The sequence below is a fragment of the Pelophylax lessonae genome, assembly GCF_965119305.1.
Source record: "Pelophylax lessonae genome assembly, chromosome: 5".
Taxonomy (NCBI): Eukaryota; Metazoa; Chordata; class Amphibia; order Anura; family Ranidae; genus Pelophylax; species Pelophylax lessonae.
Window position 1 is genome coordinate 119,096,391 of NC_138772.1, and position 25,990 is coordinate 119,122,380.

The following is a 25,990-nucleotide window of genomic DNA, read 5'->3' on the forward strand; positions in this document are numbered from 1 at the left end:
AATCGCACCCGCATTCCTGTTCAAATTGCATGCAATTATTTTCAGTGCAATTTTTGTGCCTGTTCATTTTGTATAAACACAAATCGCACCGCAAAGTATGGGTATCGAGGAGCACTTGACCTTACCTATCGGTACTCGTACTCACTGATAAAAAAAACAAAATGATATTTGTGCATCCCTAGTTAATAGTATAGTTCACCTTTACCGAAAAACTGCCTATATGGGTAAGGGGCATCTGTGGATAAAAAAACAAACTGTAGCTTTGGCCACAATTGAATAATGCTTTCGCTATGGATGTGGGCCATTTACGTACCTCCTGAAGAATGACTAGGAAACTCCCAGAGATCACATCATCCCTTTCTGCTTTGTTGGTAGGACATTGTGAAGATACTCCTAGCTCTTACTGATCACCTCCATCACAGGTACAAGCTCTTTCTCTGATACAAACCCCCTCTCGTGCGTTTTCTCTCCCCTGACATAGTAGCTGTGAGCTCAGTGTTTAAAAGCTCCCTCCTGTGATAGTGGAGGTGAGCAGTAACAAATAGAAGGCTCTTAGCAACGCCCTAGTAACAAAATAGGACGGGATGATGCAGTCTTGAGGAGTTTTTCAGTTATGCTTCAGGAGGTACATAAATGGCCTATACCTATAGCAAGGGCATTATCAAATTTTGGGTAAAGTGGCATCATTTGTTTTCATCTACAGGTGCCCATACCTGCATAGGCAGCATTTGGTAAAGGTGAACTATGCCTTTTAAGCTTTAGGAGTTTTATTTCTCTGCCTTTTGCACCTTCTGTTAGCAGCAAGCTTCACTTAGCAGTAGCAAGAATCCCGATTTATAGCACTGCAAACTGTTTGCCAGCACTTAGCAGATTCCTCTGTTGTATACAGATATATTCCCTGCATTTAGTTTGGATACTCTCTAGAAAATAGCTCTTGTCCATTTGTCTACTGACTGTGCCCTGTTGGGGAGATATCCCTTCACTTCCTATCTTGGAGACACAACAGGAAATTCAATCTTTCCAAAGTGAATATAAATTTCCTCTGATGCAATAGCCTCCAGAACAGGTGTCCCACTTCAAGATTTCCCATCACCTCCTGCTCCAAAAATGTAATCTCCTCTTTGTATTGTTTATGAGCATTGTGCCATTTTTTTTTTTTTTTTCATTTTATTCTCTTTCCTTGTGCAGGCCTCCCCGTACCCTGTGATCATCTCTCTGGAGAATCACTGCAGTCTGGATCAACAGAGGACAATGGCAAAGCACATGAAAAATATACTGGGGGACATGCTGCTGCTGATGCCTGTTGAAGGAAAAGTAAAGGAGTTCCCATCCCCAGAGGTTGGAGCAAATTGTCAGAGTGTTGTATAGAAAAGATCAAAATGTAAACTTTAAGGGGTATGAAAAGTTATACTACTTTGGTGCCAGCCCTAGTAACATGAACCTTCTGGAGTGGAGACAGAGGACTTGCAGTGATGTGCAGCTTATTGAACACTTTTCCTGCTACATCTGGGGCTGAGAGGAGCTCCATTCCTGCCCGCAATCCTAACAGGTGGCATAGGATGAGGAGTCCCCCCGCCCCAGAGCATGGTTGGCACCTATGTGTTGTATTTGGTTCACTATTAATAAAGATGCCTTAAATGTGTAACCTTGTAAATGTTAGTACAGCATACTACTAAAAAGAATGGACTTTTCAGCTATCTATTGAGTTAAAGAAACAAACAGAAATGTTCTATATAAAACGTTTTGCGTGTTTGCTATACCTCTACATTTATGCCTGATTATCAGATAATCTGATCCAGATGTCGACTGGCATTTATGAAACTGGAGGAACCGGAAATGGAATAATAGATTCTCCAAGCTTGCCACCTAGTGGTAGAACTAAAGAAGAACATTTGCAACTTTTTACTATCCTTGGCAAATCCTAAAAGGAAAATCTTTACTGGTGTTCCCTGGGAATGATTATTGTAAATACGCTAAACTTTCTCTTTTTCACAAACATGTATTCTGAGTTAATTACACAGTGTATGTATGAAAGGAATTCACTTAATACAAGATTTATCTTCATTATTTGTATTACAAATAGTGATTTGAAGAATTGGCACTGAAGCTTAGTAGAGCTACTGTGACTTTTAGGCCAGCCATACATGAATCTAAATTTGGCCGGTTTAGTAGGTACCGACTGAATTTCAATCCATGTATGGGAAGGCTGATTGTACCCTTTAGATCCATCGATCGACTTGGGTACAACCAGACTGTCCGATTTTTCTACATGCGATTACTACCAGCGGCTATAGCCGCTAGCAGTAATCATTGTATCCTGCTAGCAGTTTGCTGTAAGTAAAGTCAAAGAAAAGTCAGTGCTCTTCTCTGCATATTTGAACTGGGTAAGTGACTAACGAATAATTGAAGCCAATAGATCAGAGTTACAGGGAGGTACATTTTCTGAAGTAAAAACTGGCAACTGCCTTGCTCCTCTCTGTACTGCTGCTGTACTGTTGCGAATTGCACAATTGCAGAGTTTTCTTTTAAAGCTTGCTGCATTCTCTCCTTTGAAGGCTCTTTGTACCCTGTGTCATCGGTGCACCTTGTTGCCAAGATTTGTTTTTCATATAAAGTTTCATTCATTTCCGTATGTCCTTGGGTTGAAGGGGTTATACCGGGGCTATGGCTGCAGTCATGACCCCTGTATCCATCTTTTTTGTCAGCGATGCTGAATAAAGTAAAAGCAATCTGAGCAGCAAAATAGCTGCCGGATCACTTTTATATGTGTTGGAAGGGGATCCCTTCCGACGTTGTCAGGCATGCATACAAGCACATGGGATCTGTACAAACTACTAAGTACCGTTTTGAGTTGCTGCAATAACATTTCAGCAAAATAGACTAGCCTGCTGCATCAATTTTTCACTTTGATTTTCGGGGTGTCTTTGAACTTGGCCCTCTGTAGGTTGATAATTGTCATTTCAATCTAACGATGTGGCATCCTTTCATTCCGAACTCATTACCCAGTCCATATCAGTATAGATATCCAGCATGATATTTTTCCCCATTGAGATCTGATGTGTTTTCAAAGTGTCCCTTTAATTTTTTTGAGCAGTGTATTTTACCAAACCATTGAGTATTACATTGTGTTTTTGTGCATTAAAATTTTAAAGTAATTATTCCAGAAACATTGCGTTTGAAAAACCACTGGGCAAATATCGTGTGACATAAAAAATTACAACACCCATCATATTGTTCTCCATGGCCTCTGCTTAAAAAAAAAAAATGTGAGAAGTGTCAGAATAGGTTTGGGAAGCAAGTGGTTCTACTGGCCTCATGCACACTGGACGTTTTTAAAAGCTGCTGTTTTTGGTTTCAGGCGTATTTTTCTACAGCCAGTAAACTCATCAGCATGTTATCCTATGGGTCCATGTACAGATAGGCTTTTATCAGCAGTTTTTAGCAGAAGAGTTTTCTGGCTGGAAAACACTCCCAAAACTAGTGGTTTGAAGAAGAGTTTTTCAGCTCTCTAACTCTGGGGGAAAAAAAAGCAGAAAAACATGATTATCCTGCATGTATGAGCGTTTTTGAAACATAGGCTTTTGTGGGAGTAAAGTTTTGCTAAAAAACGCTAATGCAAAGTTATGCGTAAAACCGCTAATGCAAAACGCTAGCAAACTCAAGTTTTTACAGTAGCATTCTACAGCTAAAGTTACTGCCATTTTTACAACGTCCAGTGTGCATGAGGCTTTATAGCAAGAAAAAAAATGTAAAAATCTGTTCAATAAAAAATAATGTAAAAAAAATTTAAATAGCCCAAATCCATTTTTCGACTGTTTGTTTTTTTCTCAGCAACTCAAAGGGAAAATCCTGGTGAAGGGTAAGAAGCTTAACAAGCTAGAAGACAGCCTGAAGAATGGTGTCAGCAACGGCACCACAGAGACCGCTGATGTGTCTGATGAGGATGAAGCTGCAGAAATGGAGGATGAGGCAGTCAAGTCTAAAGTGAATGCCAAGAAAAGCACAGTAAGCCATTTGGGTTTCAGTGCAGACCTGTGTATACATTGACATTTTATTATTAGAGGTAAAGTGTGGACTTTGCAGTACCTAATGATGTAAACATTGTTATTTTAGGCTGCAAAGCTAAAGCTTGCCAAGGAGCTGTCTGACACCGTAATCTACTGCAAAAGTGTGCATTTCCGTGGCTTTGAATATGCAGCAGAGCACCAAGCATTCTATGAGATGTCCTCCCTAACTGAGAGCAAATCTCTGAAGCTGGCCAGTGAGTCAGGTGAGCTCAGGTTATACAGATAAATGGCAACCACCCCAATCTATAACTAGCCTTTACAGTAAGGTGCACATGGAAGGGGCTTTGCACATTATGAACAGAGAATTTCCCAGCACGTTTACCAGCTAGCCTGCAACAAAACCAAATTAGCCCTGTCCAACAGTTCATGTTAAAACCGAGGTTGCAAAGTATTCCCAGCGTTTCCCTTTATCCACATTTTGTTACGTTACAATGGCTTAATTTCATTATTTTCCTAAAAATTCTCCAAACAATACTTCATAATGACAACGTAAAAGAAGTTTGTTTGAAATCTTTGCAAAATTATTAAGCATATAAAACTAGAAAAATCACATGTACATAAGTATTTGCAGCCTTTGCCATGACACTCAAAATTGAGCTCAGGTGTATCCTATTTCTACCGATCATCCTTAGGCTCCATGTATACGGGACGTTGTAAATGGCCGTTTAGGAGCAGTTGGGCGTTTTTTTCAGAAGCCCCTGAACCCACCTACATGTTATTTTATCTGTCCATGTACACAGGGTCGTTTACAGTCATTTGCAGGCAGTTGAGTTCAGGGACGTTTTCTGGAACGCAATTATTTGCGTTCGAACGTGTTGTTTCCCGGCGATTCAAACGCAAAAACGGGACTGAACGTGATGAAGTACGTTCAGCCACGTTATACGTTTTTTTTTTTTTTCTTCCATTCAAAATCAATTGTTCCCTATGGGAGCCTATTAATTTGAATGGAAGGCGCACCGCAAGTCAGATCAGGATCCTGATCCGACTTGCGGTGCGACTTGCGCTGTGAGAATCTTGAGGGGAACTCCACGCCAAAAATGGGGAAAAAAACTGCGTAGGTTCCAAACCAAGCCCTTCGGGTCTGGTATGGAATTTGAGGGTAGACCCACGCCGAAAAAACGGCATGGGGTCCCCCCCAAAATCCATACCAGACCGTTATCCGAGCATGCAACCCGGTAGGGCAGGAAGGGGGAGGGGACGAGCGAGCGCCCTCCCCCCCCCAACCATACCAGGCCGCATACCCTCAACATGGTGGGTGTTGGTGCTTTGGGACAGGGGGAGCTCAGGGCCTCATCCCCACAACCCTGGCCGGTGGTTGTGGGGGTCTGCGGGAAGGGGGCTCATTGGAATCTGGAAGCCCCCTTTTAACAAGGGGGCCCCCCAGATCCCGGACCCCTCCATATGTGAATGGGTATGGGGTACACTGTACCCCTACCCATTCCCCCCATAAAAGGCAGTGTATGTAAATAATGAAAACAGAATGGTGTAGCGCTAAATTATGAATGACAAACACCTATACTGAATCAAAGTATGATGTTAACATTTACAGTCCAAAAAATGAACACTGAAGTCCACAAAGGAAGGTATTGGCTGAAATAGATTCCCAGGAAAGGAAAAGCTCCAAACAAATGAAGAAAGGTGAAGATCAGGTGTGCCAAGGAGTATAAATGAATCCACCAGACAATATAGTGAGAAATGGCTCCTTACCAAATAGCTCTTTCCACTAGATTATAGGTGGCTGAACGCTCATATGAAAGAGAGATCCTCCAATGTAGTGGAATGGCCAGGCAGGAGCATAGGTCACTCTCTCCGGGGACAACCAATCATAGGTCACAGGGATATCCAGTGTATAACCATGGAAATAAAAAGGGGAAACACTCCCATAGTGCATTACCAATGTATAACTTAAATAAATAAAAAGGGATGCACTCTCATGTAAAAACTTCGTATGTCAGCGGAACAAACAATGACATGCAGGTGCAGCGTTCCTGCAGAACATTCCTCCTCGGATCGTGGGTCACCCGGCAGTATGGTGGAGAGCTAACGCTGATGATCCATCTAAACACCAGGGACCAATACGAACTCTCGCGCCGTCAGGATAAACCACTACATGTTTCGTGATAACTCACGTCCTCTGGGGGTTGGTCCTAGGACGATGTCTCCGGTGATTATGCCAGTCTCCTGTGACATGAGGGGGCGGGGTCTCCTGATGATGTCACCTGGCGGCCACGCCCACAATGGCTATATAACAAGCTGCAGAGACCGACATAATCACCGGAGACATCGTCTGAGGTGGCCCGGAGGAAGAAGAGGAGCCGAGGGCAAAAGAACAGAAGAGCGGACCGCAAAAGAGAAGAAGACCAGGTGATCAGAGAGGGAGAAGACCAGAGCGGAGAAGACCAGATGAAGATTTTTAATAAACTTTCCAAAACGTCTCCTGTCATTATTTACATACACTGCCTTTTATGGGGTGAATGGGTAGGGGTACAGTGTACCCCATACCCATTCACATAGGGAGGGGGTCCGGGATCTGGGGGGCCCCCTTGTTAAAGGGGGCTTCCAGATTCTGATGAGCCCCCTGCCCGCAGACCCCCACAACCACTGGCCAGGGCTGTGGGGATGAGGCCCTTGTCCTCATCAACATGGGGGCAAGGTGCTTTGGGGTGGGGGGTGCAGAGCTCCCCCTGCCCCAAAGCACCAACACCCCCCCATGTTGAGGGCATGTAGCCCTACCGGGCTGCATGCTCGGATAAGGGTCTGGTATTGATTTTGGGGGGGACCCCACGCCGTTTTTTTGGCGTGGGTCTACCCTCAAATTCCATACCAGACCCGAAACATTGTTTATAGACAAAATAACTATAAGGGCTCTTTCACACGGCCGCTCAGTTATTTTCTTCCGCTCCGGTGCTTTTTTTTTTTGCACGGGCACAGATGACATTTGTGTCACATCCGTTTGCGGATGATATACGGACATAATGTTTGTCTATGGGCATTGCGGATGTCAGCGGATGACACAACTGACATCCAATTTTGCATCCGTTCCGTTTTTTAAACAGAACAAAAATAGGGTTCTGTTCCGTTCCAAAAAACGGAACAGAACTGAAAGGACGAAAATCGGATGTCAGCTGTTGGTCATCCGCTGACATCCGCAATCCCATAGACATTCATTATGTCCGTAAATCACCCGCAAACGGATGGGGTGATTTACGGACATACGGAAAGTCCGTGTGAAAGAGCCCTTAAACAGCAGTTCAAAAAACATTTAAACAGAAAAAATATATATATTTCAATGACAGTGAGGCCTCTGTGTATTTGCTGACAATTTATTAACTGTCCATGTCCCTGTCTGGCATTTATCACTGATCTTCACAAAGATAATCCTATCGTAGAGAAGTAATATCCTCAATTGCTGATGGGTACTGGCAATATCTCACCCAATATAACCACAAATACAGATTCTTACATTGGATATTATTTATGCAAACCACAGGATTTACTATGACCAGTAAGCCTGATTTTGGGATAGAACCAATTGATAAAAACAGGTTTTATAACTTTGGGGTTTGCTGTGATATGATTGCAACACCAACTATGTCCTTTAAGGCCTGGTTCACATCTATGCGTTTGGTGCTTTTTGCAGAAACTCTCTACAGTCCATTTGACATGGTTTCCCTTGGGGCACATTCACATCAATGCTTTTTTTTTCAGCCCCTGCGTTTTTGGGATGGGTCAGGGACTTTCTTAAATGCAAAATGGTGCGTTTTTGGTTCAATAAACTTCAATGGAGATGCTGCAGAAATGCATGTGCCAAACAACAAATTGGCCAAAAAAAGCATAAAAAATGTACCAAAAACCCAGTGAAAAACATTCTGCGAAAAGCACTGCAGAAACAGATAAAAAGCAAACTGCATAGGTTTGAAACAGCCCTAAAAACCAGTTCACAAGTTCAGGATAATAGAAAAGGAGAGCGTTGTTTTAAAATGAACAGCTTTTAAAATATTTAAATATAATAACACAAACCTTCCTTGTGGTGTGGGAGCAGCCAAAAAGTTGGGACTGTAAATCTGTGATTTAACATAAAACTGTAAGATCATATTGAAAAAATAATTAAGCTGTGCTTTTTTTTGCATCCCAGTCCTAGTTCTCTGTATTTATATTTTTGTACTTGTCTTACTCCTAAAGCAAACAGTTATATTCGCCATAATACTCGACAGCTTACCAGGATATATCCTGATGGCAGGAGAACAGAATCCTCCAATTACTGTCCTGTAGATATGTGGAATGTGGGCTGCCAGATAGGTAAGTCATTCTCAGCCAGACGTTGTCCATTCTCTCTCTCTGTCTTCAGCCTTATACATAAAAGGGATTCCCATATGAAAAATTATAGGGTCTCTACAATTTAAAACCCCCTTCTAATCAAGTTTTTTATTTTTTTTTTATGTTTCTTGGCAAGTGTCTTCTATACTGAAAATATGTCAGCAGTGCACAGATATGGATGTTATGATGTAGAGTGCAGTAGACCCTAGCAACCAATTATCTTTCAGTTAAATGTAGTTCAGGGAGTTAAAGAAGAATTTCTATTGGTGGGTAGCTGTTAGCGGTGATTAAATACCACCAAAAGAAAGCTCTATATGTCTCAAAAAAATTATAAAAAAATTGTTTTGGTACAGTGTTTCTTGACTGCGTAATTGTCATTCAAGTGGCATAAACACCGTACACAGCCAGGCAGGTGACACTCTTGTTTCTTGGGTGTATAATATTGTTGCCAGGTCATCTCTCTGCATTTTTCCTTTACTGTGTAGTGCAAATCAATTCCAAGTCCTGTATGCACTGAGACTGTTTGCATAAAATCCTAGTTTGGCCCTGGGTATTGGTTAGCTTTCAATGAAGGCTAAGAAATGTTGGGTACTCGGGTTTTATGCATGTGTATGTGCAAAGTACTGGAATCAGTACATTCAACCATCTAAACAGTAGACAAACCCCTTTTTTCACTCTACAGACACAATTTAAACATGTTCACTCTCATCTACGTTTTACACGCCATTTTTTTTTATGCTTTTTTTTTTTATGTTTTATATTTTTTTATTCAGTTCACAAAAATGAAACCAAAATTAAAATGTGAAATAAAGACTGGTGTGTTTGAGAATAATACGCTTCTAAAATGTTGGGTGTACTTTACAGTGGCTTTGAATTTCCAAACTCCAAGCGCAGAGATGGATGTGTACCAGGGCAAATTCCGCGATAACGCGTTTTGTGGATATGTGCTGAAACCCTCATTCCTGCGATACAATCAGTCTAAATTCAATCCAAAGTCTATTCAGGATGGAGAGTGGTGGACACCTAAAAAGCTTAATATCATGGTAAGCTATGTACGAACTTGCCTCAGGACTACCTCTTTTTACAAACTTCAAACACAAGTTCTGCAGTTCAGATGATATTACCACTGTAACATCCCTCAAAGGCTTAGGCTGGCTATACATACATAGTTTTTTTTTTTCGAAAATATTAGTTTTTTTTTTCAGATTCCTCCATTCACGTTATACAGTATTCACGGCTATTCTGACAGCTGCCACCAGGGGTGGACAGGGCCATCCACTAAGCGAATATTGGCCAGTTCATCGGGAACCTGTCAAAATTCAAACAGTGTATGGCCTGCTTTGTACATGAGCTTGTGGTAATATTGATCTGTACACTGAAAAGAAGCTTTGTCTTATCGGACATCTTCAGTTTTATTCCATTAGTATGTGCTACATCACAACAATATGTCATCCTTACTATTTCACAACTGTAATATAAAATCTTATTGGTTGCTACTGTGTTTATAAAATCTTATTGGTTGCTACTGTGTTTATAAACCGGCAGAGAAGAGTAGGTGGTGGTATGTGTCCATCCTTAAATTACTTTTGTGACACTTGGACTCATCAGCTTATTCAGATGACAGAAGGGAGTTCGGTGTTCCTTTGTTTCCTTTTCTCCATATAAAAATGAACAATTTGTTATGAAATGAAGAATGCATAGATCTATACCTAACAAAAGAAAAAATGCTCCCCCCCAGTAAACAAAAAACATGTATAAATTATACAGAAGACCACTTAGCCATCTTTCTGGCGTCCCTTTTTCTAGGTTTCTGTAAATTTTTCCAGCATGTAGTAAATGCCTTTCTATGGCAATATTTGGATCTGATAATCTAAAGTCCATGCCCAATATTTTAAGTTATGCTCAAGTTGGTAATACACTACGAGGGGGATTTACTAAGACTGGAGCATCCAGAATTTTGGACCATTTGTGCATATCCACTAATCTAGCTTCTTTTTATGAAAAAGGTTCCCCCAATACTTTTTATTGATTCCATTTAGACTTGCATAACCTTCTGTTAAATTAAGTTGCAAGCCGCAATGAAATTGGCAGTGCAAATCGCACTGATGTGCAGCTTTGAAATCCCGCTGAAATAGTGCGATTTTCTCAAAAATGCACTGGTGTGAACAGGGACCTATGGTCCAAGCTTAATTGAACAAGTACAACTGCATTCGATGCTGTCTGCTCCAGTTTTAGTAATAGTAAATCCCCCCACATATAGCCAAAATATTTTCGACACCGGACTATCACACCCATGTGAGTTTGCTGGACATTCCATTCTTAAACCATGGACATTAATATGGAAATGTCCCCCACATTTGTCACTGTAACAGCACCCATTCTTCTGGGAAGGCCTCCCACAAGATTTTGGAGAGTATCTGTGAGATTTGTGCCCACTTAGTCAAAAGAACATTTATGAAGGCAGGTAATTATGTTGGACCTTGCTCACAATCTGAATTCCAGTTCATTCCAAAGGTGTTCTATAGGGTTGAAATCAAGGCTTCCTGCTAGCCACTTGAGTTCCTCCACACCAAACTTGTCAAACCATGACTATATGAAGTTGGCTTTGAGCAGTGGTACACAGTTATAATGGAATAGAAAAGGGCCGTCACTAAACTGTCACTACAAGGTTACAAGTGCACAATTAACTAAAATGGCTTTGTATGCCTTAGTATTAAAGTGATACTAAACAGAGAAGCGTTGGTTTCATAATTCATTCACCTAAATCTTCTATATCATGGCACTGTATTTTTTTTTTATTTATCCTTTTCATGTTCTTTGACGTCTGCAGGGAAAGATCCTTGGGAGGGGCCTGTGTTACTTTGCTGATGTATGCTCTCTACAGTGTGAGTCTGTGTCTGGCTCTGGCCAGCCCTGATTGGTGCTGTACCAGTTTCATGACAAAAAAAAAAAAGTTTCAGAAGAGCAGTTCAAATTCAATTATAAATATGAAAAAACTATTTTATAGCTCCCAGTTTATCTTTATTGAACATCAAATGTGCATGTATGTGGTGTCAACTAACTTTATTTTGTTCAGACGGCATCTGCACCCAAGGCTCTTTTTTTACTTTACCAGTATTAGCAATTACATTCAATACTGATTTATATTAAAACTAAGCTGAAATTCTTAGTGAATGTGATCAGAATGCTATATCCCAGCCCCATAGTGAAGAACATGGAAGAGGAGTTAGGGAGGGGAGTGTCATTTATCACTCTATACAAGCGTGTGACTCTATAGCCATGTGGGCTGAACAGATAAGAAAAATAAGGAAATGGAGAGCTTAGAAAGGAATTAAAATAGGAGCATGCTCACTGGCGGACACAGTCTACACAATCTCAGGCTGAAATGGGGACATAGAGAAGATGGGAGGGATAGCTGAAGGTAGGATCACCCAGGTATATTTCAATCTACACAAAATGAATGCTTTATTAGCTAAAGTGTGTCGGGATTTCCTCGCCTCCTATCGATATCAAGGATGCCTTTCTTCACATTCCAATATATGCCAGTCACCAGCGTCTTCTCCGCTTTTAGTATCACATCTGCTTCTCCAAAAGTGTTAGCCCCGGTGCTAGCTTTGCTACGCCAACGGGGGATCGCGGTACTGGGCTACTTGGGTGATCTCCTTCTGCGAGCAGAGTCTCCTTCTGCTCTGGTGGAGAACCTGGAGATCACAATATGAACTCTGCAGGGGTTCGGCTGGATTCTGTAATTTCAGAAGTCTGCTCTGGTTCCAACCACAAAGCTGGACTACCTGGGCCTGACTCTGGACAAACTCCAGAAATTGCTGGCTGCAATTTGCCCCCTGCTGTCCACCAAATGGTCATCCCTCCGGACTTGCATGCGGGTGCTTGGCCTGAGGGTGTCTACCTTCGAGGCGGTTCCGTTTGCACAGTTTCATAGGAGGTCCCTGCAAAGGGAGATTCTGACCAAATGGGACAGGACTCCGCAGTCTCTGGACTATCTGGCTAAGTCGGGGAACAAAGGAGTCCCTTATATGGTGGCTTTGTTCTCCCGCGCTTTGACTGGGAAAATCCTTCCTCCCCTTGTATTGGACAGTGGTCACCACAGATGCCAGCCTGTCTGGCTGGAGAGGCGTCCTCGGCAAGCATTCTGCTCAGGGAATCTGGATGCTGGAAGAGTCCAGACTACCAATCATTGTCTTGGAAATCCGAGCGATCAGACTGTGTCTGGGTCATTGGACAGATCGTCTTCAGGGTTGTCCAGTGGGCATTATATCTGACAATGCCACGGCCGTGGCTTATGTCAATCACCAAGGGGGCACAAGAAGTGTCCTGGCGGCTCTGGAGGTAGCCGGCATTTCAAGGCGGGCAGAACGGTTCGTTCCAACCCTCTCTGTCATACACATTCCCGGGGTGGAAAATTGGCAGGCAGATTACCTCATTCGGCAGGCGTTGGATCACGGGGAGTGGTTCCTTCATCTGGAGGTGTTTCATCAGCTGGGTCTCCGGTGGGGCACCCCCGAGTTGGATCTGTTGGTGTCTCGGCTCAACAGAAAGGTGCAGAGGTTTGTGGCTCGGTCAAGGAATCCTTTGGCGGATGCCACAGACGCGCTGGTGGCCCTGTGCTGTCAGGATCGCCTGATTTACGCCTTCCCGCCTCTGAAGCTTCTGCCCAGACTTCTATGCAGGATTGAGGCAGAAGGGATTTTGATCATCTTAGTGGCTCCAGACTGTTCTCGCCGGGCTTGGTACGCTGATCTGGTGCGGCTGGTCGCCTGACGTTCCTTGACAGCTTCCTCTCAGGGAGGATCTCTTGTCCCAAGAACCGAGCTTCCATCCTGCAATACAGTCGCTGGCTTTGACAGCTTGGCTGTTGAACGCCAGGTGCTGAGGGATAGAGGTTTATCTGAGTGTGATTCCTACACTGTTGAAAGCTAGGAAATCTACTTCTAGGAAGATCTACCATCGTATGTGGAAGATGTACATTGCGTGGTGTGAGTCTCTTGTGGTGCATCCTTGCTCTTTCTCGGTGGCTCTGATTTTTTACCTTCCTTCAACAGGGGGTTGAACAGAAGTTGGCCTTGAGTACCAGCATCTTCAACCATCCCTTTGAAAATATATTGTGAGATTCCCCTGCTTGCGCTGTCCCAGAAAGTGGCCTTTTTAGTGGTTATCGCCTCTGCACACAGGATGTCGGAACTCGCAGCGTTATCTTGTTGTTCACCTTACCTGGTGATTCACAGGGATAAGGTGGTTCTTCGCCCCTGGTTGTCGTTCCTTCCAAAGGTTGTCTGGTTACCTGGCAGCTACGGAGTCTTTCAGGAAGTCAGACTCTCTTTGTGCTCATGGATGGACCTCGAAAAGGGTTGTCTGCTTCCTCTGCGACCATTTCCAGATGAATCAGACAGACAGACGGTGGTTCAGGCCTATTCCATCAGGGGTCAGGTTCCTCCTTTCCCTGTCAAGGTGCACTCTACTAGGGCGCTTAGTACCTCCTAGGTTTTCTTTCATCAGGAGTCAATGACGCAAGCTTGCAAGGCGGCAACCTGGTTGTCGGTGCACACTTTTACAAAGTTTTATAAAGTGGATGTATTGGCATCTGCAGATGCTTCTTTTGTTCGCAAGGTTTTTTGCAGGCTGTTGTTTAAGAAGACCTGACCTGACCTTTTTTGAGGGTGTATTGTTTGTTTGTTTTTTTTTCAGGTGGGCTCCAGTTTGTTTGATATCCTGTTGCCTGGTTGGCTAATGTTTTAGCCTTGGGAATTTTTTTTGTTGTTCCCACCCCTCATGCTTAACACTGCTTTGGGACGTCCCAATGGTTATGAATATAAGGAACTGTGTCCGTCACTGAATGAAAGCGAAAATGGGATTTTTGACCATCAAATCCATTTCTCTGATGTTCATTGACTGACACAGCAGCACCCACGCCACTGTGGAGTTATAATTCTCCTGACCATGTTGTAACAAAACAAAGTGGCTTTAGCAAAGAGTGGTAGTATACCCCCTAGGAGTGCTCATGGGTGTAGACAGAATTATTTTCTGCCTAGTGTCCAACTCCTGTAGGGGGCAGTATAACCCAATGGTTATGAATATCAGGAGCTGTGTCTGTCAATGAATATCAGAGAAATGGATTTAACATTAAGTCAAAAATCCAATTTTTGCAGATCTGGTATTCACAACATATAGCACATACATATCGATCTATATTCCTGGTGTATATATAACATACAGTCAAATATTTGTGTGCAATATATTGTAAATATAATTTATTTTTTATGAGTAGACCATATGTAGACTTTTTATCTGAAACAGACGAGCCTCTACTTTCTAATGCCACATGTAAATTCCCTATCTGTTTTGTTATATGTTCTGTTTACTATTGTGGGATGGTGGCATTTTGGACATATGACTTTCACATTTGATATACCGCTCTTCATATCATTAATTATTAACATTTTCCAGTTTGACAGCCTTGATGTATTCAGTGTTGATCGTGAATGACTCTTTGGGTAACCTGAGCATGTTTTACATAGTGTATGCTGTAGTCAGTATAGGTGATCACACATATCCTAAGTGTATACCATGTTACATCGATTTATGTAGAAATACACAATCCTGTTATAAAAGGTCAATGCACAAACAATTCAGTTCTATGTTATATTTTCTGAAAATGTCAGATAGCACTTGGAAGGATTTCATGTTTTATTGGGCAATCCCTGGATTTGACAATATGACACAGGTCATTGGTTTCCCAAACCCATCCTCCATATCTGATTTTGAGTTCTGCTACTTTCACGTTTTTTATTTAGATTGACAGGTCAACTTTATTTTTGTTCAGGTGATTTCTGGACAACAACTACCAAAGCTGAACAAGAAGAAATCATCCATAGTGGACCCCTTTGTTTCCATAGAAATACTGGGTGTCGCTCGAGACCATGAGAAAAAGCAAACCAAAGTCAGAGAGAACAATGGTAAGAGACTTCAGTAAAGCATTCACGGCACTTTTCTGGTAGTAGCGCCCTTTAAAATCTACCTGCACCTAATTCAGTCAAGCATTTGCACCAGTTTCTGTAACATTACCCTTTCATGTGACAAATTCAGGTAGTTCTTACTAGCTATAGCAGCAACTGATTCCTAAAGAATTACAACCAATTCGCAGATTAAGAAACTGGCGGTAATTAAGGCCATCTCTGAGCTGGCATAAAGAGGAATGCCAGTGCTCAGAGTGTGGCATGGCTGTGCAGGGGAGCTGTCACAAAGGTGACAGCTTCCTGAGTAGTACAATATCTCTGGACCCATTCAGCTGTCAACAAGAGATTCCCCGGTTGTAAGCTAAATGTAGACAAAAGGGCAGAGGATAATAATGGTGTCCTTACCCTAAATTTGGTAATACCCATATTTGAGAAATGTCAAGTTCACAGGGGAGGCGGACCTCATAGTCTTGATGGCCCAGCACCGTATAACATTCCCCATCATGTCCACCTTAATTTTAGTTGTCAGCAGATGGCAGTGGGCAAATTTGAAAGCTGCTATTAGACTGAATAGCACCTGTGGAGCTGCCCACTGCCGTGAGATGTCAAACATAAGCAATGCGGACCTGATCAGGAACTCCTTGCAATGAGCCTGTCTGTATGATGGACCCAGTAGTTGGGTAGGGAGTGCACTGGGAAAGGAGCAATCCAGTACGTGCTCCAACTTAAAGCGTTTGTTATCCCAGCACTTCATATACTAGTGTGAGAAAGTATCCTGTTTTCTTTATATTTGCTTTGTGTGAAATCCCTGGTGTTCCTGCTAGTCCCCTTGTTTTCCAATAAAAACTGACCACACTAAGCAGGAGAACATACTGTGGTCGGTTCTCTAGTGTACTCTTCTCCAGTGATCAGATTTGTCCTGACACATGCTTTTAATTCCTATTTTAAACTGAATTGGTTGTTTTACAAGGTGATCCTTTACAATCATTTTATTGTACCTGTTTCGGACACTGAATCTGAACACCAGCAATTTTCAGTGTGGAGGCCTAACCAAATTCTAAAAGGATGTCAGTAACACCCTTTACGAATTCTCCCCAGTGTCTGGCCACAGATGTGCAGACCAGGTCAGACCAGTTTTGGCAACCTACCAGATTGAGATTTACTGACATTACACCCAAAATTTACTGGCACAGCCAAGTTTTTACTGGCATTTTACAAAAGTTACAAAACTACAGTTTAAAGTGTAAATTTCAGTATTAAAGCTGCAAACAAGTACAATATGCAAATAGCAATGTTATTTAAAGTGAATATTAAGGTTAAAAAAAATATTGCTGTTATTTTCGATATAATAAGGGCGGATTATTTAGCCAATCAGTTTTTGTCACCTATCTCCAACTGGAGAGATTTCACCTTAATTTGTGTTCCATAGCCACCACAGAAAGTGAGGGAAAATCCCAGGTAGGCGCTAGGATCACCAGAATTTATGTCCCCAATTCTAAAGACCTCCTGTTTCCATCAAACCTCACCTCCTGTCTCCATCACACCATCTCTTCATCACCTCCTGTCTCCATTCCTCCAACACCTCCTGTCTCCATCACACCATCCCTCCAATCACCTCCTGTCTCCATCCCCTCCTGTCTCCATCCCCTCCTGTCTCCATCCCCTCCTGTCTCCATTCCCTCCTGTCTCCATTCCCTCCTGTCTCCATCCCCTCCTGTCTCCATCCCCTCCTGTCTCCATCCCCTCCTGTCTCCATCCCCTCCTGTCTCCATCCCCTCCTGTCTCCATCCCCTCCTGTCTATATCCCCTCCTGTCTATATCCCCTCCTGTCTCCATCTCACCATTCCCCCTTGCCTCCATCTCACCATCACCCCTTGCCTCCATCTCACCATCACCCCTTGCCTCCATCTCACCATCACCCCTTGCCTCCATCTCACCATCACCCCTTGCCTCCATCTCACCATCACCCCTTGTCTCCACCCCTCTAGTCTCCATCTCTTCATCACTCCTTGCCTCCATCCCCTCCTGTCTCCATCTCACCATCACCCCTTGCCTCCATCTCACCATCACCCCTTGCCTCCATCTCACCATCACCCCTTGTCTCCACCCCTCTAGTCTCCATCTCTTCATCACTCCTTGCCTCCATCCCCTCCTGTCTCCATCTCACCATCACCCCTTGCCTCCATCTCACCATCACCCCTTGCCTCCATCTCACCATCACCCCTTGCCTCCATCTCTCCATCCCCTCTTGTCTCCATCCCCTCTTGTCTCCATCCCCTCTTGTCTCCATCCCCTCTTGTCTCCATCCCCTCTTGTCTCCACCCCCTCTTGTCTCCACCCCCTCTTGTCTCCACCCCCTCTTGTCTCCATCCCCTCTTGACTCCATCCCCTCTTGTCTCCATCCCCTCTTGTCTCCATCCCCTCCTGCCTCCATCCCCTCCTGCCTCCATCCCCTCCTGCCTCCATCTCACCATTCCCCCTTGCCTCCATCTCACCATTCCCCCTTGCCTCCATCTCACCATTCCCCCTTGCCTCCATCTCACCATCACCCCTTGCCTCCATCTCACCATCACCCCTTGCCTCCATCTCACCATCACCCCTTGCCTCCATCTCACCATCACCCCTTGCCTCCATCTCTCCATCCCCTCTTGTCTCCATCCCCTCTTGTCTCCATCCCCTCTTGTCTCCATCCCCTCTTGTCTCCATCCCCTCTTGTCTCCATCCCCTCCTGTCTCCATCCCCTCCTGCCTCCATCCCCTCCTGCCTCCATCCCCTCCTGCCTCCATCCCCTCCTGCCTCCATCTCACCATTCCCCCTTGCCTCCATCTCACCATTCCCCCTTGCCTCCATCTCACCATTCCCCCTTGCCTCCATCTCACCATTCCCCCTTGCCTCCATCTCACCATTCCCCCTTGCCTCCATCTCACCATTCCCCCTTGCCTCCATCTCACCATTCCCCCTTGCCTCCATCTCACCATTCCCCCTTGCCTCCATCTCACCATCACCCCTTGCCTCCATCTCACCATCACCCCTTGCCTCCATCTCACCATCACCCCTTGCCTCCATCTCACCATCACCCCTTGTCTCCACCCCTCTAGTCTCCATCTCTTCATCACTCCTTGCCTCCATCCCCTCCTGTCTCCATCTCACCATCACCCCTTGCCTCCATCCCTCCTTCACCTCCTCCCTCCATCCCCTCTTGTCTCCATCCCCTCCTGCCTCCATCCCCTCCTGCCTCCATCTCACCATTCCCCCTTGCCTCCATCTCACCATTCCCCCTTGCCTCCATCTCACCATTCCCCCTTGCCTCCATCTCACCATTCCCCCTTGCCTCCATCTCACCATTCCCCCTTGCCTCCATCTCACCATCACCCCTTGCCTCCATCTCACCATCACCCCTTGTCTCCACCCCTCTAGTCTCCATCTCTTCATCACTCCTTGCCTCCATCCCCTCCTGTCTCCATCTCACCATCACCCCTTGCCTCCATCCCTCCTTCACCTCCTCCCTCCATCCCCTCCTGTCCCCATTGCTCCATCCCCCTCATGTCTCCATCACCTCCTGTCTCCTTGTGTCCTTTATTGCTCCATCATTCCTTTATCCATTCCCTCCAAAACTCCATCCCTTCATCACTTTCTCCATCCTATCCTCTATCCTCCATCTCTCCATAACTCCATGATGCCATCCTTCTATCCACAAAGGTGATTGCAAGCAAGACTGAATGTACATATGTGTGAAGTATCATCTTGATATCTTAACGTAAGGAAGTCTGAGAACACAGGCTTGCCTTGCTTGTGTGCCTGCCCTGGGTTGGTCCGTTCGTGCTGTGGATGCCTGGGCAGCTGCTGGGCTGGTGCATGACTCTGTCCCTGACTCCCTGTGGAATCTGGATGGCCTGGACACTCCACCAGACCACCACGAGGGCTCGTCCATTTCGGCTGCTCAGCTCCTGTTTTTTTTTTTTTAAATGCGGACGGGATGCACCATGACATCACTTGCCTTGCCTTGCCAGTAACACGCCGCATAACCTCTGTCAGATTCGCCCCCTAAACCCGAGCGGCTCCGCCCACCGGCGCCAGCCAAATAGAGGATGGCATGCGCAGTTCCAAACGAACCCGGTCACAGCTTTTTTTTTTTTTTTTTTTACTGGCACTTTTCTCCTATAATGGTCATTTACGGGCAGGGAAAAAAGTGCCTTGTTTTCACGATTGGCAACACTGGGTCAGACTGAGTCTTGAAACCCACCTGCATCACCTAAAGTTAAAGGAACCATTAGGGCACTAGGAAAGCCTGATTATCCAATTTGTACATAATGTGATCATGAACATATACTGTGATATGTGTCCATAGACACAAGATGACGGTTTTCCTATCTGGTTGAGTATGGTTGGATTGGTCTGTGACCTGTGCAGACTCTGCTGGTTAAAGAACTGATTGACCTTGATGGAATTTTGCAAATAGTTGTTTTCGGTGGCACAGATGTCTGTTCAGTTGCACAAGTAAATATATTTCCAAATTATATATGCGGGTAAGTATAGCCTGTGGGTATCCGCTTTTGGTCTAATGAGAAACAATAGTAATAATATATTTGTATCCTGGTTTAAACTAGGGATCGACCGATTATTGGCAAAGCCGATATTTAGAGGGCTGATATGCACTTTACCCGATATATCGGCCCCTGAGGTTACCGGTATTGCAGCTACAGGCATAACCCCGGTACCGGCGTCCATAGCCGGCAGTCGGCTGTCTTGTAATGACAACTGATGCGGCTGAGATGCCACTCAGCTGTCATTACAAGGAGCGGGAGGGGACGTTCCCCCTCCCGCCGCCTTTCGCGGCTCACCCGGGTCTCCTGTCCCACCGGGAGACCCGGGCAACCAGACTGCACGACCGCCGAAGACCCGATCAAAGCCGCATTTGGATCTGATCGGGTCTCCATGTAAAAACGGATTCTCTCGTTCCAGACCAGCGCTGGGTGATGTCACTAGGGGATCCTAATGTGCAGGGCAGGAGGCACTTTACGGAGCTCTGATTTGCTGCTTCCTCGATGTAACGCCTCCAGGGGGCGGGGCTTGGCTGTTACTGTGTCCGCTCCTTTTAATGTCGGGCTGTCCAGCTACCTGCAGGAGAGAGTGCCCTATCTGATCAACGAGGCCACCAAGATCTATGGGGCGCCTGCCGGGGCTCTCAATGCTGCCGCCTTGGTGAGTCCTATGGAGAGACGGAGGGGGGGGGGGGGGCTCCTGTGTACACAGCAGTTCGGCTTCTAGTGGTGCCAGAATGACATCACTTCCGGGTACTCGGCGCCAGTTTAAAAAAAAGACAGCATTCAAAACAGCCAAACTTGGCATTTTGAATGCTTTTAAGTTCAGAGGAGGAGTTTGCGGTCTTTTAGACCCACAGATCCCTCCACAAGAGTACCTGTCATTTGATCAAAAAAAAAAAAAAATTAAATGTACAAAAATATTGGCCCATATCGGCCGATACCGATATTCAATGGCCAAAATATCAGCATCGGCAACAAAAAAACGATATCGGTCGATCACTAGTTTAAACATTATGAATTCTAAAACTTAAACATTCATCTCTAGAGTGAATCCATTTTCGATTTTGTCTGACAAGAAGGTGTGTCCTCTAGAGCTAGAGGCCAGTGTTTATAGGTACTACGTATACAAATATTTTCTATGAGCAATGATGAAAGATTTAAGACATGTATAGTTTCTGATGCATGTTATATGCGTGTTACATTTGCAGCGTAAACTAAATCCCCCAATGAAAATATTCAGACGTTTCCTATTAAATGCTAAGTAAGCTTTTAGTGCTGATCCCTAATTTGACCTTGTTCAAGTACTCTGTACAATACGTATAATAAGTGTAGCTCCACTTCTATTCAAGGGGAAAAAAAGAAACAACCATTTCCAGGGCAATTCCATAAAGTTAAAGCATTTTAGATGGCTTAACTGCAATTGTTTTACCTTCTCTTCTTGGTGTTACTGAAATTAGCTACTCCACTAGTCTGCCCATTATCACTGCTTGACCAGGCCCTGTATTGTAATAAGAGAAGCATGGCATCCCCATCCTTTGGATATACGGTATAGTCAAATTATAGCCATAGATGAAAAGCTTACTGCACTAAACAGAAACAGAGCAAACGATGCCCCAGGTTTAAGCTTAACATAAGTTTTGAAAAATGAATGAGCCAATCACACAAGTGGGTAGTACAATTTCTGAGGAGTATTCCACACAGGAACGGTGTACTGAACAGCGCCCGATATCTTTTTTTCATTACTATAAAGGATTTATAACATCTTAGCTGGCTACTGGTTGAAATGGAGATGTCCTTTTATTTGTATGAATTATATAGATAGTATTACTTTTAAAACCTAGATACAGAAATTCCCTTTATATTGAAAGCAGTACATGTGTAGTTGGGGTCAGTGTATATAAAAAAATACTGTGCCTTGCGGTCTGTAGTTGTGTGCACAGTCAGCTGTAGTGCTAAGGAAATGCTCCCTGCTGCTACAAGAGGGTGCGCTCCAGAGACAGGGCAGACCTGTATAGGGTAAATGAGAAGCCCTCTCCAAAGTGTACCTTCCAGTGGCAGCAGGTGGTACACTGTCAGGACGCTGAAATATGTGTAGTACAGTATACATTTTTGTACAGGTTATCCTTTAAAAGATGGGTTCTGAATTGCTGCCTTTAGGAAGTGATTTATGTATTTTGATATATTCTAATAAAGAATTGAAAAGTGGGCCATGTTTAACACATTTGGTGCTTTTTTTAGAATGGTAACAGACACTCTGTGTTTTTTCTTTCTTTCCTTCTCTTTTTTTAGGATTCAACCCAATGTGGAATGAGCACTTTGAATTTGAAATTGACGTGCCCGCCCTCGCTGTGGTGCGATTTCTGGTGGAGGATTATGATGCCTCTTCGAGAAATGACTTTGTGGGGCAATACACTGTTCCACTCACCAGCTTACAGCTAGGTACAAATATGTTCATCATAAGATTTATGGGTGTTGTTATTTTTGCCTAAGAATTACAGTTGAGGGTGCCAATTGCAGTATATAGGAAAATACTTTATTAAAAATCACAAATTTGCCCACTTTGTATTGGTGTTAGAACCAAAGTATTGACCTGACAGGGACACAAACAGCAATAAAAGTAGAATTTCTTGTACATCTATACAAAAGCCTGTGATATTGACAAAAAAAAAATATTGCTAAGGGAAAAGGGTAAGAATGAGGGGGAAGGGGGTAGAGGGGGAGGGCCAGAAGGAAGAGGAGCAGCAAGAAACAGCCCTTTTTTCTATCATTTCTCCACCTGCTCTAAGACAATCAGCCAGACAGCCAGAAGAGATCTTAAACCAAGTAAAGGGCCTACAATTGTCCCACAAGGCATTTTCGCAGTTCAGATAACTCCCTGAACACCTAACAAGAGAGCTATGTTTGGTGGCATTGTTCGTATGTATCGAGTTTGCGTGCTAGGAGGGACTCAATTCTCTCAACGTAATCCATCTCTGTAACCCATTGGTCCTCAACCCTGGCCTACAGGGCCCACTAACAGGCCAGATTTGCAAGATAACTGAAATACATCACACGTGATATCATTTGCTGCTCAGTGATTGCAGTACTCTAGTCTGCATCTCCCCAAGGTAATACTTAAAATCTGGCCTGTTAGTGGGCCCTGAGGACCGGAGTTGAGGACCTTTGCTGTAACCCACTCAAAGGAGGAACTTGGGTTGTCCACCAGTGGCGTGAAATAACCGATCTCCCCGCTGTCAAACAATGCCTAAGGAGGTCTTTTTTAATCTGTTTAAAAAAGGCAGGTAGGGTACAGAACAGAGTGATTTGCAGGGTGTTGGGAACAGTCCCCCTTGTAACAGTGGTATAGAGCTGTAAGATCTGATCCCAAGTAATCATGAATAGGGGGGGCATTCCCAATAGATAAGCAAGAGGGAGCCCCTAGCAGAACGGCAGCACCTGCAGAGGTCCGAAACGGACAAATACATCCAATGGAGCAGCGTCGGGCATCGATACCCACAGGAGAGGAGCTTGAAGTTCGTCTCGTGAGCTGAAAACCTTTTTAGTAGACCTCTCTCTGGTGTGCAGAGACCATGTTAACCCCTTAGTACAACATTAGAGAACATCAGACTATTTTTATAGTCCACATATAGTTTATTAGTCCCATTTCTGGGGTTCTGAAACGGTTCTCTTTGTCAGGGCTACAAGATAACAAATAGATCTTAGGTTAGCCATGTAGTTGTGGTATCCTCAAAACACATAATGTGATGGTATGAGGTCCATCTCTCTGTGTGTCATGGACTTCCCCATAGACCTAGGTGAGAGAAATGGGTGACAAAATCTCAAGGCTATTCAGACCTAGACTTTCAAATAGAGATGAGCTTGTGTGTCCTCCAAACCCATATCTAGCCGAACTCTGAACCTGTGCTCTTTTTATAATCTATCGCCTCTTTGATTACATGAGCTGCAGAATAGGAATGACAGCCTCACAGCTCATTGGAGTAAAAAAATAGCAGGAGTCTGAAGTTCTGATGAAAATAAGTTTTTGGAGAATGTTCAAGCTCATCTCTTTCAAACAGCAGAGCATTAAATAAGCAACACTGAGACAGGTATGATTTGTATCTGCCTTGACCCCTTCCTGCTATCTACTGGCACTCCCTAGATTTACGTAGGTGGAGTTGTTCTTAAAACCAATCCAGTTTCTTTTTTCTATTAATAAATGTATTTGATCTTCATCTAGTCACTCTCTGAGTTATTTACCCAGTTTGGTTGTTTTTATCCTAGGCTATCGTCACATCCATCTACTAAACCGGAATGGAGATCCTCTTCCCTCTGCTACATTGTTTGTGCACGTCATGCTCCAAGAAAGCAAACCCTGAATTACGATTATGTTTACATTATTTTATTTTATTTTTAACTGACATTTTTTAGGTCAGATATTTTTACAATTGCTAGACAAGGTTGTTCAGTAATGTTTTAGCCTATTTTTATAACAGTTTTAATGTATTATAATTTTAAAGTTTTAATGAGGTTTTTAGAAAGGTTAGGTTGACTTCCATGTTTAGTGAAATGAAAAAAAAAAAAACATTTAAAGTATATTGACTCGAAAGGGAATGTTATGCCAAAATAGCACTTTGAGACTTTGCAGGGTCCGAGGGGGATAAATCTGTAGGTTGGGCCCTGTATGACAACCCAGAAATGTTTTTTTTTCAGTGGGCCCCAGAATATTATATATGCAATTTATTCTACTGAAAGCTGTGGTGTTAAAGGTCCCAGAAAGATGTCCAGAGTAAATTTATTTGTAGGTATCCAAAACATAAACTGTCTGTGTTGGCCAAAGAAACAGGGATATGACAGTTGAAGAACAGAAGGCACACTCTGAGCAACTTTAGGGCAATCAGACAGTTGTTCGTTTGGGCAGTGTAATAAGTGGACATATCTGAGCATGTTCTGGTTATTTTAATTTTATTGAACTATTCCTGCCTCGCTGTATACTCATGCAATATGGCATATGTGACAATCAGTCTATGCTTTTTCTATTTACTCAGGTAATGAAATCTGGAACTGATTACCCAGAAGCCTTAGCTTGGTAGCCTGTGCTGCATGTGCCTTAAAAGATAAAATAGGATAAGAAAGCATGTAAATAAATCCTTAACTCGGCTAATACACAGTCTAGCCCCATAAGTACCTGATGGCTAGAAACTGGAGAATAATACTGACAGAGAATAGAATTGTATAGAAACTATTCATATGGCTTCCAAATTATTACTGTACCTCATATGCTGCAAACTAAGCTGTCAATATAACATTGTTTTTTCAAGGGTGATCCTACAAAGATTGGTTGTAGACTGTTCACAAGAGGGAGCATTCATATATACATTGTGATTTTGCACATGCAGATTTCATGGGTTATCTGCTGTTGATAACCCATTGATTGCCCTCTGTAGAATTAGGGGGTCTAATATGTCACTAATACCGTCACTTACCGCTTCTAATGGTGACAGCCTGTGTGTCATCCATTGTCCAATACACTACAAAGACACTGTGATTTACATTTGTATTTAAACATCTATGTACATTAGAAATGTCAACATGTTTTTTGTGCTTGATTAACTATGTCAGTTTGTTCTCATTCATTTAAATTTATGTTCTATTGCATTAAATGTGTCCCTTTATCACCCCTGATTACCTGTCAAATAACGGTTTATTTTGTAATCTAATACAAATACCGTTTTGGGTTCCATAAAAATGAGCAACCAAATCAGCCTTCCCAGTTAATAGTAGTTAAAGGGGAAGTTTATATTTTTTGTAAAATGGAGTTAGAATGTTTGACTTTTTTGTAGATGTCCCTACCTTTTTATAAAGATTTCCCCTTCTGACCATAGTGTCACTGAGACAAGAAGTATGGTGACATTTTTATAACTTGGCAGACAGAAATACACAACTTTTTGGGTAAAAACCTGTGTCATGCTTTGGTAGCTTTGCCCCCACTGGGGGGATTGTCCCTCATTCTGTGTCACTGGATCAGGAAGTGAGAGGAAATGTTACAAAGGTTCTAACTTTTCCCCAAAGTTTTATCGGAAACTCCCTAAATGTCAGTTATGATTGGTTGTCA

General features: G+C 43.4%; 1 protein-coding gene across 2 annotated transcripts in view; it reads left to right on the forward strand.

Annotated features, from left to right (window-relative positions):
* The window catches only part of PLCD1 (phospholipase C delta 1), a 201,044-nt gene extending 175,375 nt beyond the window's left edge, over positions 1 to 25,669 (forward strand). For both annotated transcript variants that reach the window (XM_082258051.1, XM_082258050.1), the window contains exons 8-15: positions 1,189 to 1,338; positions 3,832 to 4,005; positions 4,114 to 4,270; positions 8,250 to 8,366; positions 9,249 to 9,427; positions 15,223 to 15,355; positions 22,189 to 22,338; positions 24,160 to 25,669. In XM_082258051.1, coding sequence (XP_082114177.1) covers positions 1,189 to 1,338; positions 3,832 to 4,005; positions 4,114 to 4,270; positions 8,250 to 8,366; positions 9,249 to 9,427; positions 15,223 to 15,355; positions 22,189 to 22,338; positions 24,160 to 24,254 — 1,155 coding nt within the window. In that variant the 3' untranslated portion in view covers positions 24,255 to 25,669. The remainder of the gene's footprint in view (positions 1 to 1,188; positions 1,339 to 3,831; positions 4,006 to 4,113; positions 4,271 to 8,249; positions 8,367 to 9,248; positions 9,428 to 15,222; positions 15,356 to 22,188; positions 22,339 to 24,159) is intronic.
* Positions 25,670 to 25,990: the final 321 nt, after the last annotated feature.